The 19026-nt window shown below is 31.6% G+C and overlaps 1 protein-coding gene across 1 annotated transcript; it reads left to right on the top strand.

The window, feature by feature from the left end:
- Nucleotides 1-4905: 4905 nt before the first annotated feature.
- LOC143067361 (uncharacterized) lies at nucleotides 4906-15150 on the top strand. Its single transcript, XM_076240555.1, has 8 exons — nucleotides 4906-5064; nucleotides 5345-5468; nucleotides 8272-8586; nucleotides 9514-9703; nucleotides 10116-10249; nucleotides 11329-11511; nucleotides 13995-14129; nucleotides 14439-15150. The coding sequence occupies exons 2-8, from the start codon at nucleotides 5369-5371 to the stop codon at nucleotides 14813-14815; spliced, it is 1434 nt and encodes a 477-aa protein (XP_076096670.1). The 5' UTR covers nucleotides 4906-5064; nucleotides 5345-5368; the 3' UTR covers nucleotides 14816-15150.
- Nucleotides 15151-19026: the final 3876 nt, after the last annotated feature.

Raw genomic sequence — 19026 nt, 5'->3', positions numbered from 1 at the left:
AACAAAAGGCAACATAAATAGGTGGACAAAGAACTGGCTGAGTGGAAGAACACAAACTGTCGTATTAGAAGGATGCAATTCGACCTCAGTCCCTGTAGACTCAGGAATACCACAGGGCTCCGTCCTTGGGCCAAGCCTCTTTTTATACTTCATCAACGGCTTGCAAGAAGATTTAAATGCTACAGTTTGCCTGTTTTCAGAGGATACCATCGCCTATCTGACAATAACATAAAAAAAACCAGTGGAAACTTATTACAAGAAGACCTTAATAAACTATCTAAATGGGAACAATCAGGGTGCACGAAATTCCATCCTGACAAATGCAACATGTTGAGGGTTACAAACAAGAAAATATCAATCCAAACATCATATCATCTCCGTGGTCACAACTTGGAAGAAGTGCAGGCAGCCAAATATTTAGGTCTTACCATCCAAAACAACCTCAAATGGGATCAACATATACAACAGATAACTGACAAAGCAAATAAAACACTCGGATTTTTTAGGAGAAACATCAGAATCTCATTAACATAAGTAAAGAGCCAAGCTTATATTGGACTAGTAAGACCACAATTAGAATATGCCGCAACTGTTTGGGACCCAGCAACAATGAGTAGATCTACAAAATTGAACAGATACAAAGAAGAGCTGCCAGATATGTGACAAATAAGTATCAACCGACTGCTAGTGTCACAGAAATGATAGACCACGTAAAATGGAAATCCCTACAATAACGAAGATAGGAAACCAGACTAGTGATGTCCTATAAAATAGAGAACAATATGGTAGCAATAGAGAAAGAAGGACGACTCACACCACCAGTACGAATAGGAAGAAATATACACCCAATAGCATACCAAGTACCGCACTCACGTATTGATGCACACAAGACATCATACTTACCACAGACTAGAGCCTTGGAGGCTCCTACTGTTTTTAGCCAGTTTTTAAAGTTTGAAGTTTAAATTTAAAGTTAACTGTATATAATTATATCCACGGTTTTACAACAACGATTATTTACTTGGATGTCTTCTCCTGCAAACGGAATTTGTCAAAAACATATAGCAGAATCTTCAGCTTGTTGAAGGAGGCTATTATCCGACAGAAACAAAAACGTCAATAAATATAAAAGAGAAGATGTGGTATGAATGGGACAGTGGTTTAATAGTACAACAGAAGAACGAACTATAAAATACTAGTAAGTTAACCTACGGGACATGGCTTACAAAAATCTGTCACACCGATATGAACTAATAGTAATGCAAAATTATAGAAAATATCTTGCATGATATCACAAACTGACTCGAGCAAAAAAACTTAACAATCATCAAATTGCTTATTTGTTACTTTTGGGGGAAGTGTTTTTCAACAAACAATCTACATTCCCATCAGAAACAACTGTGCCCCTTCTGTTTGCTGATTTGTTCTTTTATTTTATAGAGACATACTTCACACAATAGCTTCTTAAAGCAATTCGAAAGAAACTGATACTCTAACGATTACTTTAGTGCTTTTTTTCTGGATTTAAAAAATGACTATTCTGCTTATTATCAAATGTATGAAATTTACACAGTTCTATAAAATCTTAATTGTATTCACTTCTGCGATATGCTGTTCAAGACATTAAAAGTTAAGATGCATTTACGAAGTACCAACATTTTGTCAGCATCTTTCAAAGTTGCAATTGTTAACCATATTTATATCAATAAGACATCTATTATATGATTGGAATTTTTTTTTAGGAAATTCATCAAAATATTGTTGAAATCATAAAGAACTCACACAAATCTATGAAACTGTGAATTTGGGAGTATAGATTTAAGAATTTTAGAAAAAAATAGCTGAGCTGCTCTAGTGTGAAATAAATTCTGCGGAAATTTTCTTTGTCCAACTCAAATCTACAAGTAGCTCAATTAAACGTCATTAATAATATGTTCTATCTATTCCTTGTTATAAGAATTCCTCGTGGTAATATACACATCAAATATATGATAAATAAGACTTCTTCTCTATTTCTATTCTTAACCTTTCTTTTTTATGAGGATTCTCCGTTGATTCCCTTTTATAGAGTGGTTTTGAAATTGCGTTTGCGATGACGGTGCAGATTTATATAAACGTAAAATGTCATTGCCAAAAGGCTTTCCAACACGGATATAGATGGAAATTTACAAAATGTTACTTCCGTCTAAATTTCTGCATATTTTATTATAGGCATTCGACAAGAGTAATACAAAGAAAATATAGCCTACTCTATCAATATTGAATTGGGAAACAATTGTCAATGGGAAAACTATTTTATAAAGACAAATACTAAGGGACAACGCTGTCGACAAGTAAAGGGTCACCGTACGCCCAATAAAAGTCCTCAGGATGACAATACCTTAAACTGTTCAAAAAGAAAACTGACGACTAGATATATAACAACAATAAATGCAAAGCAATTATGACAGACAACAACCGCTGGATTACAGGCACCCGGTTTGCGACAGGCGCTTAATCAAATGGGTAGGGTTTCAGCATGTTTGCTAGCACCTTACCCAAACAAATAAAAACAGTGGTGTAACAACGCAATATAATTAAAATGTAGGAAACAGATGTAAATGACTCATCGGATCTTAATTAAAAACAAAACATTTAGCCAAATAATAAACACACATAAAGTGCTGATATAAAAACAGAAGCAGTTATCGCTTAGCTTGCTTAAATCCTTATTTCAACTAAGCAATACAATATGCCATGATCCCCTTTAAGACGAAAATAACAAATGTCTGTCGGATGAAAATTCATGAATGAATCAGTCGCATCCTCTGAATTTAGAATGAAACATATATATTGACCGTTTAAGTTACCACTGTGATGACTTGAAACATTTATCAAAGAAATGTTCGTATAAATAGGTCGTAAAACGTAATAGAAAAGTTACACGACCAAATGTTCGTATAAATAGGTCGTAAAACGTAATAGAAAAGTTACACGACCATTACGATTGTTTTGAAGTTCCAAAGTTATGGATATAATTTCAGTCTTTATCACAAAAGGTAGATCTTGCATCACCAATTATTAATTAAACAGTTATCACTAGTAAACTCTTTCTTAAAGTCATAAGAAACGAGTGACCGGTGAAAAATAATGTTCTTCCAATTCTTGAACCAATGCATACAAACATCATAAACTTAGTCTTCTGTGCACGAATTTATCATTTTTTTCGTGTAAATTTCGTAAAATCGTCAATTTTTTTTTCAATCGGTCAGTGTTGTTGTGAAAATATGGCAGGTAATTAAAGTTCGTGTTTTGAAGCCGAAGTTTAACGATTGTCACCTGTTTGTCAACAATCGACAAAAAATCAACAAAAAGCACGGAAATTGAGCACGTGTTTAACATGTAAATACAGATAATAGTTTATTTTAAGGACATCCATGCGTATTGTGATCACCGGATATTTACGAGATGGGTCACACTGAGGTCACTTTGCATACGGAAAGTATGTCGGGGGAATTGCTTCCTGGAAGGAAGCAATTAAAATAAAGTAAACTTCTTCTAAATATGAATAAATTAATTTTCTTTAGAAAAAAGTATATGTACATAAGTTTTATAATGAAAACTATCCATTGAGTTTTAAAAAAAACATATGCATTATTTTTTTTTTTGATTTGAGGTTTCTTATGACTTTAAGGTTAATCATAACAAATGGACAAATATGGCCGTATTTTCACCTCAAAAACTACTCTGTGTGCAGACCTATCTGTGCTGTTTGGAAAGTTTAAATGCCTAGTATCAACTAGATATATAAAAGTTAAATGCATTTTGTGTTTCAAGAAAGATAAACTCTGTCTTGGTTTTTGATGGGCATTTTTTTTCCTTTCTGCAGAAGGTGTAAAAATAAACCGACACCTGAATTACTTTGAAACTGTCCACTCACTGACTCAGATAAACTCTTTAACTCACCTATAGTTGTGAAGATACCTCTTGTCCATGTCAATTAAGGACAACCAAATAGTTATCAAAGGTACCAGGATTATAATTTAGTACGCCAGACGCGCGTTTCGTCTACATAAGACTCATCAGTGACGCCAAAACAATACAAACAGGTTTTTTTACCTGAGGGAGCATCTCATAGTTGTACTACAACTTAGTTCATTTTCACACCTTTTGCATTAAGGAAAAAAAATGCCCATCAAAATCCAAAAAGAGACTTTCTTTCTGAAACAAAAAATGCATTTAACTTTATCATATCTAGTGGATGCCAGGCATTAAAACTTTTTCAAACTTCACAGATAAGTCTGTACTCAGAGTAATTTTTGGCATGTACATACAGCCATATTTGTCCGTTTGTTATGATGAACCTTCATACCTTATAGCCAAAAATAAACTGACATATAAGTAGATACAGAAGAGAGTGATGACCGCTACAGAATATCTTTACTAAAGTCGAAATAAACGTCAGTACACACACTTAATTTCAACCGACAAGAAGTTACAAAATGTTCTTCAAATCATTACATTGAAAACAATCAAATCATTTTTTCTTCTTCTTATTTTTTCCTTTTCCCCCCAAGATCACACATTTTTTTTATCCCTTTATCTAAACTCCCAACCTTTCTTCAACGATTTCTTCAACCATATATCACACATCTCAAAAGTGTGTCATCCTCTCCTCTGTATATATAATAATTTTATAATACTTATACCTGATTTCTCACAAGGTTTAAATTGACTTTATAGCTAACCCACTATTCAGAACAGCAATTTATCATACAGTATACTATATCTTAAAAATAATCACAAAACTGTATCGCCTTTGTAAAATAAAACAAATGAATCCGGATTGAATCATCTATTGGGGATTCGTTCCATATCTTTTGTATAGTAACACCTGTAACTAAAGTATATAAATATGAACACGGAAGTTAATTTGTTAGGAAATCACAAATTTTAAAGGATATAACATGAGTAACAATGGAATAATGACTAGGATATCCATATTTCTTTTAAAGTTGTGTTTTACATACAAAACTTCCTTGTAATTTTGTGATTTTTTAATTGTTCACCTGCGCATTTATTAACGTAAGTAAATAGTTATACTCAATCAAATGTAACGAATTAATAGTGTTTATTTATGAAAATGTTGTTTTTTTTTCTCATTTTCTAGTGACGAGGGACACTTTTAAAAGTAAAATTAATACTATAACAATGCTAAATGATTAATTGGATAACCTTTCAATTTCGAAACAAATTTCAAAATACAATTCATGATAAACTTGAATTTTAGATTTATCGATTTCCAAATTTTATTGCGTGTTCACTACTTGCGACAGAGTTTTAAATGTGTCTACTCTTTTTTAAGAGAGCATCTGTATGCAGTTTAGTGATGGAACTGTTTGCTGTTATAGTAGTGGTCGGTGTTTTACATATTTTACCGGTCTTTATTGGTGGTACCTGTATCAACAAAAAATACTCAGTCCACGAAGGTATGGAATCACTGCACTATAAAGGGATTAACAATATGTTTTATGAAAATGTTAATTCAAACCGATAGAAAACACAGTTGCACCTATGGTCACACTTGCAATGCTTTAATAATACAAAGAGAGGAATGCTATACATCCATCATTTGGTCTCCACTGTGAATATATGTATTCCTACTGAAATTTATCTTCCTTATTAGTGTTTTTGTTTATTGCCTTCTTTGAATATGTAATGTTATACAAAAAAAAAATGTTATGATTTTCAAAATCAATTGTGACTGTTCAAAACCTCGACTTTTCAATCAATGATTCATGGTTCGTATTGTGCTGAGATATTGCATATTCATGATTTGATATCAATATTCTAACAGAACTGTTGAAGGGTTTTTGTGAGTCTTTTTTTGTTGTTATGTAGTAAGAAGCATTTAAAAGTTGCACCCGTTTGGCTGCGTCAATTGTTTAAATCGCCTTGTGTAATTTATATGAACGATAAATCAAAAAGACTAATGTGAATACTACATGTTAAACTCAGAAAGTAATAACAAATGTGTACTACTGAACCCATGCAGTGATAAGAAACAAAAAGAAACACAACAACAACAAACAAAAAAAAAACACACACACACACACAGAAAGAAGTTAAACACAAGAAAGAATTTAACGAGCATCAAAGGTAGTTGCTACTACCCGCCAGGTCTCACGCTGAGGTGGAAAGTTTCATGTTGCGAGGTTATAGTTATTGTAATTCATTTTCGAGTTCATCAACAAATAATGGACACTTTGTATATATTTTGGTTACACTATATACTATTGATATTTCGCTGATTTGTGAACCATGAGGTTCAAAGAATATTATGATGTATTCATAACATAAATATTTTTACGTCTGAAGAACTCTGAAGACTGCAGTTATTATTGACTTGAAAGTTTTGACTAAAAAAAAACAATAAAGAAGGATTTTGTAAACAAAACCAATTTAAACATTTTTCGGAAGTAAATCTGTTATGCTCTTTCAAAACTACATTTATTTATATTAACTTAATCTGGCCGTGAGTTTTTTCTCGTTTCAATTGTTTCACAATTTGCTACGTATTAGTCGTTCATAGCCCAGGGAACAACCATTTATCTTTAGAGAAGAGGGGAAATGATAAAGGGTATCGATTTTTTTGTAAAAGAAACGTTCCGATTTCCAACTTTGAAACAACAGGTATTTTGATCAAGAAAGAGAAAAAAAAATATCCTGATTGAGAGCTAATGGCATTAAATTTGATATGAAATATATAAAAAAAAAGAGAAATTTGAAATTTCTGTGATACAAAAAAAAAAAAAAAAAAAAAAAATAATAATTAAAAAAAAAAAAACATACCTTCCTTAAAGATATGTGGTCGACCCTTACTATACCGAAACAACTTTAACAAACACTTTGATTTTGTACCAATTTAGTCTCAAACAACTATGTTTATCATTGAATTGCATGTTAATATCATTACAATACAATACAATATGCTTTATTTAGAAACACTCAGTCAAATTCACATGTGAAACAAGAGGTTACTACATACAATATACAATCACATACAATCATAGAAGTAAATAAAACAACTTTGAAATGGAATATATTAATAATTATTATACTTTGTAGCATTTTCGTTAACTTTGAAACTAATGAAAATACATGTTTAAGTACCTTTATATGAACAAATGAGAGTAGTCCTTTCATTTTTGCCGGACTGGGATATTTAACATAGTATTCTGGAATGTGTTGATTTCTGATATTTTTGACTAGTGAGGAATTGCATTTAAATAAGTAATGATGTTCATTTCCAATAGCATTGAACACAAATTACATATTCTTTCGTCTTTTGGAATGCTGTACCATCTACCTAGCTCTACCGGTATTTATGAACTTAAAGTAAGTTGTATGATTGTCGTTAGTTCGACTAGAAATGTAAGTACCCATATAAAAGACAAGATAAAACATAATAAACTATATAATTATAACCTTCTTCAAATATAGCTCAATTAACCGCCATAACCTGGAAACTTACACATTAAGGATTATGTACCCTTCTGTTGATTCAATGCTAAACATATGGAAATTTTATAGAAAATCCACAGCCTTTATCCTTGTACTATCATATTTGGCAATTCGATGACTGATAGATATAGGATTATTGCATGCAGTACTAGCATTGATTTCCTTAAAACAAGCTTATTAATGTAGTTATTGGTTAAAACAAATAAAAATGTGGACCAAATCAAGTACACCATTTAGGGTGCACTCGACTTTAGTGACTCTGCACGAGGTATTTTGGAATTTACAGGTTGGTTGGAACTTTTTGTAAAAAAATAAACACTAGCATATCATAGAAAAGCAGGTGAGTAAGCTATGTTTCAAATTTTATAACGAAAATCTCTGTATTAAAGGCTGTGGATTTTCTATTAAAATCTTGGTTTATTTGCCACAACGTACTCTTTTTCTATTAAATGCAACAAAACAGTAAATAATAATGCATTGCATCAAGTTTCCCCCTAGATTATGTACAAAATGGCCTGTCTCAATTATTCATCATATCTGTAGTTTTGATACAATTGATGTTTGAAAAACTCGTACAAAAATGGCTACAGAAGGGGTCATAAACCTTAACATATATTAAGTTGACATAGGGTTCGAAACAGAGCCCGTGGTTCTCTTACTTTCTATGTTACAAATGCATTGTATTATAGACAAGAAAAATTTAGTTAATCATTTTGTTTTATTTTTTCTACATACTTCAAGCATTATTGATTTATTTTCATTCTGTAGACTTAAAAATATTTGATGAAAATCAAATAGCAGATTTTGATTATGCTCAATTTGGTAAGTCAAAGACAATTGATTGCTGCGCACATAATGTCAGCAGGATATTGTGGTATTTCTGGAACAAACAATTTCCAGAATGGCGGATGTTTCCATGGGAACCATACTGCAGTATTTGTGATAACCGACCAAGATTAGAAGATAACAATCAGACATTATTGATAATGGAGACCGGAAATGATCATGCTGGAATTTACAGATGCATAGCAATGTCTGAAAACAATAACATAGCGGAACACAACACTACCATAGAAGTATTTTGTACGTGTTTTGTATGCAAATTTTATATCAAATATAATATAGGTAATCCTATAAAAAACAAAAAAGAGAACACAATCTTTTTGTAATCTATACCGAGTCTGTCCCAAGTTAGGAGTCTGTTATTTAGTGCTTATCGTTGGATGCTGATTGTAACATTTGTTTTCAGTTATTTAGGTAGAGACTTGCATGCAATCAAAACCTTATGGGACTGACTTGATATCTAAATGCTCCAAGGTTTATTACTACCTTTTTTGATACACAAAATATAGTGCACTGCTCATAACATTCTATACATCCTATACATGAACATTTCTAGAAATTTATCAATGTAATATATGGTCAGATATTCAAGGCACAAAATAATGTTACACTGACTTGTCAAGAAAATTACATAACTTTTGCAAGGTGCAGGTATCTAATATTTGTTCTAAAAAAGAATGATGTCAACACGGTCAATGTTAAAATCATCTTTTGAAATTGAAGCAATCTTTATCGTTTAGTGCTTACGTGCACTTTGATATATTTTTAGCATAAATTCAAGTATTCGGGCGTTAGTTTTACTCATTGTTGAATGTCATTTTGTGACCTCTAGTTGTTTACATTCTCGTCCATTGGTCTCGGCAGGATAGTTGTCTCATTAACAATCATATCCTTTAATCATTTATATATTAAATTATACAATTAAAATGATGACTTCATTCCGTTAAGTTGAAAAACAAGGTATTGATTCATTGAGTTGTAATTATGAATGCCTTTTCTAATATTCAAATTTGAATATCAAAATCACATTGATTGAAATCTGAAACGTGCATATCGTACAAACAGAACATAAGGAGTCAACTACATGTAGTTAGATTGTAAAACAGATTCATCGAAAAATCGGCCAGATCTCTTTGCATTATATCTATAATTTGATTTTAACTCCAGCTTGTACAGAGAGACAAACGCCACTTTATATAGCCCCACAAGACAAGTATGCTAGTATTGGTGACACTGTTACATTTTCTTGTGCTGGAGATTTTGGTTGTACAATTGACAAATTCAAACAAGTGGAATGGTATGATGAGAACTATGATTTTATAAATAATTCCAGATATTTCATCAGTTACGCAGAAAAGTAAGTTGTTTTGATACTATTCATGTGTATTTTTAAAGTTATAAATATGATTTGTTTTGGGAGAAATAAAATTAAACACATCAAATTTTGAGTAACTTTCTGACTATATATTTTTATCAATCTTTTCCGCTTTCAAATCAATTGTATTGTATGCGCGCTTTTTGATTCCTCAGATTGTAAAGGAAACCTTGATTGTTATATTCTTATTTATTTCATCATCAAAATTATAAATAATGTCTACAAGTCAATATTATGTCTATGAGAAAACATGGTTGCTGGTTTGTTGGTTATAACATCGTTTCTTTTTCTATTTCTCGGTAGTCATAAGGATATCTTCGACCTGAGCTAGCAAACGTCATCAATCTACAATCATGTTACCTACATGCTGATGTAATATTTTTTTTTTTATCAGATACGGTGAAACATACGTTGAAGTCAACCTAACTATTACAGACACTCGGGAGAGTGAATTTAACAAAACTTTCATCTGTATTGTATCATCCACTGCTGATTATCAGTATTTTGAAGTTCATATTTTAAAGAAACGTAAGTATCAAAATGTTTAGTCATTACCATGCAAACACAAAAACATCTTTAAAATGTTTTAAAATGTTATGTCGAATGTCACGAAAATATCACCAAACAACGCAAGAAAGAAGATGATTTTGGTTGTTATATATCTAGATTATATTAATATATATATGGCATACTTGAAACCGTTCGTTCCAGGATTTGTTTATTGATAAAGACTTATTTAGAAGAATGAAATAATGTAGTGGTTGATACGAACTCGATTGACATTGTTAAATGTGCTGTATTGGCTTATAGAACGAATATCGACTTTTGTTTTAAAGAACTAAACTATAATCCCAACTTGACTTATGGTTGCTAAGTAGCCCTAAATTACACCAGGATCGCCATGGCGTTGTCAGTTTATTTTCTATCTACGAGTTTGACTCTGGTATCTTTCGTCTCCCTTTTCGAGCACACAATATATTGATATTGAGCGCACACAATGATAATTTTTGCCCACCGTATAAATATATGATAAGAAATTAAACTCACAATATGTTTGATTTGTGCGCACACTTTACTATATTGAGCACTCAACATATATCTTGTGAGGTCAATATGTATTTATAGAGAGCCCAAACTATTGTTGTCTTTTGTATAGACCGCTTAACGGGACTCCGTAGAAGTGTATAATGACCGGAAAGCTTGTTCTAAATACTTTTGTTTTTGTACATTCGATATAATTACATGTAAATTGTCTTACACCTACAATTCGTTAATGAAACAGTTTTTTTTTTATTTTAGTTTCTTTCATATATTTTGCAGTTTAGTATGTCGTCCATTATCAATGAACTAGTACACATTTTTGTTTAGGGGCCAGCAGAAGCACGCCTCTGGGTGCGGGATATTCGCGCTGTATTGAAGACCAATGGGTGGCCTTCGGTTGATTTTTGCTCTTTTGTCGGGTTGTTGTGTCTTTGACACCTTCCTCATTTCCATTTCCATTCTCAATTTTATTTTACTCGCCCCAATTTAACAATGAATAAATTCAACAAATACTTAGTTTAGTATATATTAAGTGAATTATTTAGAAATTTCTTTATTTCATACAGGAACACCTGTTACAATCATAAATACTACAACTACAAAAAAGATGAATCTACCAGCTGGTGTTATAGTTGCCATTATTGCCTCAGGAATTGTCATTGTGGTTGGTCTTCTTCTTCTGTTGTTTCGTCCTAGAGTAAAGTTGTTTATACTATCGCGCATACCATGTGGTCACCTCACTAATAAAGGTTAGTTTATATTAGTAGAAAATAGACCAGAAAATGGTGCCACCTCGCTGATAAAGGTTACTAGTAGTTATAGAACATACCATGCGGTTATCTCGCTGATAAAAGTTGTTAAAGCAAAACATGTTACCAACATACCATGAGGTCACCTCGCTGATAAAATTTGTTAAAACAAAATTGTTTATCCAATTTAAAGTTAGTAAAGTAAAACATATTTTATACCATGCGGTCATCTCACTGATAAAGGTTAGTAAAGTAGAACATATTTTATACCACATGGTCCTTTCGCTGATAAAGATTAGTAAAGTAGAAAATAATGCATACTTTGTGGTCCTCTTGCTGATAAAGGTTAGTAAAATAGAAAATAGTGCATATCAAATAGTCACGTCGCTGATAAAGATAAGTAAAGTTGAAAATATTGCATATCACGTGGTAAAGTTGCTGATAAAGGTTAGTAAAAGCAGGAAATTTTACGCACATACCATATGATCATCTCGACGAGTTAGGTCAGAAAAGAGAAAATATTACAAACCATTTCGTCTCGATGCTGATAAGGGTTGATATAACAGAAAATAATACCCACATACCATTTGGTGACTTCGCTGACAAGGTTAGTAAAGTAGAAAAATATTACATACCATGCGGGCATCGATTGATAAAGATTAGCTGAGAAGTAATTTGCATTTTATATGCATAACCCGCTCATAAAAATCATACCGGTAGTATATCACATCCTGTTGCATACGAAGAAAAGGTGTTGAAAAAATATTCCATTGAATTTTAAAGTTGTAGGAAAGTAATCCTACATTTCTTTGCATTAAAATGTCTGGGTCAGAAACATATATCTTGATGTTTCAAAGCACCATTATTTTTTATTCGGTGTTACTATGGAATATTTTGGAAAGTTGAGGTTATATGGTTACCAAATCTTGAACACAGTTAAAAAAAAGAGGTGAACATTTTGTTGGTTAACTTCCAGTGCTAGTTATTTTCTTATATGCAATGAAATATTATATGAAATTGTGTCTATAGTAATTGACAGGTTAACACTTGATATGCCAAGCATTTTTTTTTTTATTTGAAACAAAGATAAATTCTGCAAAATTGATTAAAATGTGCAAATTTAACAATGACTAGCATGATTTACATACTATTTTTTGCCTTCCCCGCAGAATCACATATCTTAGTCCTATTCTTTTTTTTTTTGTTGTTGTTTTTTTATTTTTTTTATTAATTAAAGTGAATTTATGAAAAGCGGGGGGTATACCACAATTAAACAAACTCGATGACACAAATAATCAAATTTCATTTATGATGAAGGAACAATAAATTAGTCTTAATTATAGGATACTCTCTTATTCAGATGAATGATTTTAACGATTTGAAAACTAACCGGAGTCTAAAAAAATTATAATCTTTATAAATAAGATTTTTGCCTTTGTGAAAATGAACACATAAGGTATGTCTTGAAATCGCTGTTTTATTGAGACGTCATTTAATTTGTGTCATAGTGGGAAAATAATCGAAGCAAAAAAGACTGCCATGAACATATTGACTACAGTTGATCAGAACACAAATTTCGCTTTTTTGTGGGATAAACTCAAAATGCACTTCCTATAAAACACTTTTTTTTAGCAAGCCTTGTGTTTTGTATAATGTATTACCATCGGCGAGTCTATTTGTCTATTTTAAGGACTGTATTGACAATAAATGGCAAATATTTCAAACAAAAAACGCAATGTTTTATTACAGTTCATTAATATGAACAAGCAGATGTGTTATGATTACCAATGAGACAAATCTCGACAAGAGACCAAATGACATATTATCCCAAAATCTGACCTTCCACTTTTATGATGAGACTTCATGAAACCTGGAGTGATATTTGGGATTTTTTTTTGACAGAATCCAATCAAGCGATTTCTCTACCTTATTCTGTTCTTTGTCGTTTATCCCTTGTTTATATATCTACTTATTTTCAGAGGAGTCAGCGTTGGTAGATGATGTGGTATGTTGTATTTTCCAGCATTATTGTTGATTCCTGTTATTCTTTTTTTATTTTATTTTTTTCAATACGTTTACGGGTAGACAATTTCTACATCGATACAATTAAAACATGTTTCATTTGTAATATTTGTATTGCTACAACATATTAGATCTATATGCTTAGTGCTTGCAGTTTAAAGGTTATAGGTTTGCATGCTTGCTTTGTTTTGGATAAAGGTTTGCACAAGCATTGTAATTAAGATTGACATCTGTAATGAATAGATTGGCGGGCTTTCGCTTGTTCAGCAGTTGGTTTGTATTTAAAGATATTTGTAATCGACACCAAGGAAACGAAAATAGGGTACTGTTTTTGTTGTTTATAGTTCTTTATGCAATTCACATTGAAATTGTTAAAATATGTATTTGTCAGATCTCTGTCCGGATTTTTGGATAGTTGTCTCACTGAGAATTGTAACACAATTCATCATTATTATATACAGGTAACAAAGCCTACCATGCTTTGATATTACACGAAGACGAATGTGAAGATAGAAAACTAGCAGAACAATTGAAGATTAGCCTGGAAGAAGATGCTTATTCTGTTATAATGTCTTCTGATGTTCCAGTAGGTCGAGGTAAGAATAATGATAAAACAAAATGGCGAGATCAATTCAGATCAGACAAAAGTCTTTTAAATTGATATTAACTGCTTTTCTTCTTTTCTTTTTCTGTCACATGGTGTTTGAAGTGCCAGCAAATACTACATCAAAGTAAATTTTATATCTTCTAACTGATTAATAGTTTGAAGCATATTCTATCGATTTTGTCATGTATGTAGTTTTGTAAAACAAATGACAAAGCTGAAATATATGTTCAAGCACAAAGGATAATATTTTACTGAAATCATATAAATGGTCTATCTATAAATATATATTTATTTGCAGAAATAATACGAACACTGGGCGAATTCTGTCAGGAGAGTGGTAGCTTAATAATTATTTATCCAACAAAAGCTTGCAGTACAATTTTTCAAAGAGAAATTGCTTCACAAAACTATTTCGAACCAAGTCTGATTACAGTCATAAAACAGAGAGGAATTGAAAATCGTGTGAAAGCTCTGGAAGACAGAGGCCTAAAGAAGATAACTTGGCCGGATAAAGGGGTTTTCCCGCTTTTCGAGGAAACAAATTTCTATAGTAAACTTAAACTCAGAATGCCTAGAAAGAGTCCAAGAAACACAAGATGTTGTACATGTTGTAGGTCGAACGCGTCAGATTATAGTGAACACATTTCAGAACAAAGTTATACAACTAAATTCTAATTTAAAAAATAATTCATATCACGACTTACTTTCTTGCAGCACAAGGTGGTTACCCTAGGATTTCTTTTACTAAAGGGATACAACACTTATATAGAATCCATCCTTACAACTGAAATGATGTTAATATTGTTGTTACTTTTTTAAGCATGATCGAAGTTCAAAATATGTGAAAATAATATAGGCAACTATTTTATAACATATCAAATGTTCAAATATAATTGTGAAAACTGCTGATTTATGTAATTTCATTAAAAAGATTAGTTTTTTTCTATCATGATTGACACAGGAAATATTTGCATAAGTATTTTTGAAATGAATAAATATATATTTTATAATGGTTGATATTCTCAAACTAGTACATAGAATGGAGAAAATAACAGTTCATATAAATTACATATTTCTTTTACATTTGTAAAATTAAATCACACTTTCAAAGCGTCGTTCTTTTAACCAGGAAAACATACTTTTACTAATAAGTAGCGCATAACTGTTCACATTTTCCCAGTTCAACAACATAACAAGATGTCAACAGTGATTAGATTTAATAATATGAAATCTTAGACAATTAGGAAAATGTTTAAATATATGTCATCTTTTGTAACAGTTTGGAGGGTATCACCAGCCTAGTAGTCAGCACTTTTTGTGCTGACATGAATTATCATTGATATGGTTATATTTGTAAATTAACTGTTTACAAAATTTGGAATTTTTGAATTACTAAGGCTTTTCTACCTTAGGCACAGATTACCTTAGCTGGATTTGGCAAAACTTTTAGGAATTTTGGTCCTCAATGCTCTTCAACTTCGTACTTTATTTGGCCTTTTTAACTTTTTTGGATTCGAGCGTCACTGATGAGTCTTTTGTAGACGAAACGCGCGTCTGGCGTAGATACAAAATTTAGTCCTGGTATCTATGATGAGTTTATTTAAATCAATTTTCAGAGAATGAAAATCACAAAAAGCGTTATCAAATATTATTAGATAAATAACTGAAGCCAAAATTATATGCAAAACCGTACAAAAAAATATGACATTACCAACCCTATGTAGCTTTACCATAAAGCTAAAAGGAAGATAAAAACATAACTAATAAACCCATCTATTGCATTCTTAGTGAAATATGCCACTGGACGTTACACAAGCAATAAGTCAACCAATCATTCATTCAATATAAATAGACAAAAGTAGTAATATACCGGTGTTCAAAAGTCATAAGTCGATTGGGAGAAAACAAATCCGTGCTACAAACTAAACCGATGTTAACATATCAACTATAAACAATGTTAGGAAGATCACAACAACATTATTCAAAGATTTAGTAAAATTTTGTTTTTTTAAATTTCAGCATGTTATATTGCATTATATTAAGTACTGAATGGTCAATATATATATAAAAAAAAAAGATGTGGTATGATTTCCAATGTGACATCTCTCCACAAGAGACTATCTAAATCACAAACGTTTAAACAAACTATACGAAAAAGATACTTATAAATAAACTCATCTTAAATACCAGGTTTAAAATTTCTTTTTACATCAGACGAGCGTTTCATCTACACAAGACTCAAAATTGACGCCCCAATTAAAAATCTTTAAAATGATCAAATGAAGTATTAAGTTGAAGAGAATTATGAGCCCTTATAATCCATGTCAACACAACATATTCATTTTGAGGACTTTTAGAACTTTTTCTCATTTCATGTGTTTCATTTAACACTGCATCATCACTGCATTTGATAATCTATTGTATATAAGTTTACCTATAAACAGCATTAAATCAAAGAAAGGAATATCACACCAACTTAAAACTGTTCAGACCGTAAGGAATCGTCAATTCTATTCTACATATAATAATATAAAAGTATTTTTTAAACCTTCGCCCGATTTCATTCACCACTGTGAAGTTTTGAGATTTTCGAGTTAGGATTTGTAATGTTACTTATGTGGGCCTCTAGTGAAAAGTAAAATCGCAAAAATACTGCACTCCGAAGAAAATTCAAAAAGTTCCTTATATAATGGCAAAATCAGTATAGTTTATTGAAAATAAAGATCTATGATCACTAGTAAATGAGTTTTGACAATTAACGGTCATTTTGATTTTAAGCATTTATTTTTAAGTCACTGTCCACTGTGATAATAATTTTAGACATTACACTTACATCCAATTAAGTATTGTTATGTAGCTATTGAGACAAGAGAGGGGCATACTGTACCAGAGGGACAGTCAATTTAGTATGATGTTGATGTAAACAGTTGAATAATACTACTTGGCAGTATGAACATAGAGTGAACATATCTCAATTAACTGCAAGCAAATAAGTAGATGTCACGAAGTCGTTTTCTAATAAATAAGTCTTTTTAATCTATGCCTTCTGTAAAATACGGAACGGAACATAACACAAAAATAAACAACTGCATGAATAAAGATATAATACAAACACTAAAAATATGAACTTTACATAAGTTGACATCACAGTAAAAATATTAAAGACAGGCATACGTCTACAAAGAAAATTATAGACTGGTAAACACGAACACCACCTACAAACACAGGGCGTAAAGACATTCGGATTTAGCACAAGCTGAAAAAAAACTTTCCACCATTGATATATTATTTTTCGTGGGAACATGGCCATTCATGTGAAAAATTAAACCAATCACCAAATTGAAAGACATGCTCATTAATACAAATTGTTTAATCAATACTATGTGTATATATTATAGTCGCCGTCAGCTGAAATTCGTAGCGGTTATCGGTAAAAATAATCTAAACTATCAATCGCGTTCACTCGAGATATAGTTTTTCAAATTCCATTCATAAATCGCAATAAAAAAACCACTACTGACCTACCTTTTAAGTGATCACACTGTAATAATCCTGACCTTCACTTTTTCATAGACGATTTTGAATGGTGGAATCAGCCATTGTTTTTACCGGAAGTGTTTCCGTGGAGTTCAATTTCATAAAATTTGCATAAAGCGCGGGAAACCTTATCACATCAATGAAAGGAACATTTCAGGAATCTGCGTACAGTGACGAATGTCATATGTAAACAAATGATCCTCATAGAAACGAAGATGGCGGAATTACAATGGAAAATATTCTGGAAAATGTGAAGGTCAGGATTATTACAGTGTGATCACTTAAAAGGTAGGTCAGTAGTGGTTTTTCTTTATGCGATTTATGAATGGAATATGAAAAACTACATCTTGAGTGAACGCGATTGATAGTTTAGATTATTTTTACCGATAACCGCTACGAATTTCAGCTGACGGCGACTATAAATCTATATTCTGCAGCTGTTTAAATGTTGCCAAAAAAAATATTGAAATGAAAAGTTAAGCTTGAGAAAAAATGAAACTTAAAAGAAGCAGCATTTTGTTACACAGATTTGTTATCTTGTCTAGGAGAAGACATTGTATTGTAGGAGTTCACTGATATTGATGTCCTAAGATATCTCTCAGTTGTCATAATATTCGTAAACTAGAGTTTGATAACGAATTGCTTAATTAAGTTATATATACCCACGTGTTCTTATTGATGGTGTTTAGCTATCTTTACAAAAGTTTTACTGGTGCTTTTATCATGAAATTGACCGTTATTGAATATCTGTTTCAGAGATGATCAAGGATATATTCCTTTGGCCAGTTGCTAAAGCCAAAATACCACCCTCTTTCTCCTGTTTATGAAATAATCTGAAACCCAGTAACTTTGGATTTTGATACCTTGAACTGAATTACAAATTCCACTTAAGGATCAAAAACTGATTATCCTTTTAGAGCAAATAAGTGCAACTTCAGTTTATTAGGGGATTCGTGTTGCTCAGTATTTGATTTAATGAACTGCTTTTCTAGACTTGATTTCAGAGCATGATATTTCAAGCAATCGTTAGATCCATACTGTCAAAAAGTAGGTTCATTGTTTTATTCCCTTTTTTCCTTTGATCCGCTGCATATGTTATTACAATTATAGCTGCCTCTAAATCTGACACTGGTTATACAACTGTGAGGTTTAGCTGAAAATCAAACCAGGTAAATCTATCCTTTTCTACTTTAGGAAATGCCTGAATACGACCGTTAGTTTCCATTCGTTTGATGTGCTTTTGATTTTGACAATTTATAAAGATGTTCCATATGGAATTTCCTTTTGGAGCTCGGTATTTTTGTTATTTTACTTTTTGGTACCTTAAGGTTCATCATAGCCGATTGTTT

The sequence above is a fragment of the Mytilus galloprovincialis genome, chromosome 3, assembly GCF_965363235.1.
Source record: "Mytilus galloprovincialis chromosome 3, xbMytGall1.hap1.1, whole genome shotgun sequence".
Taxonomy (NCBI): domain Eukaryota; kingdom Metazoa; phylum Mollusca; class Bivalvia; order Mytilida; family Mytilidae; genus Mytilus; species Mytilus galloprovincialis.
This window is presented reverse-complemented; position numbering and strand designations above follow the sequence as displayed.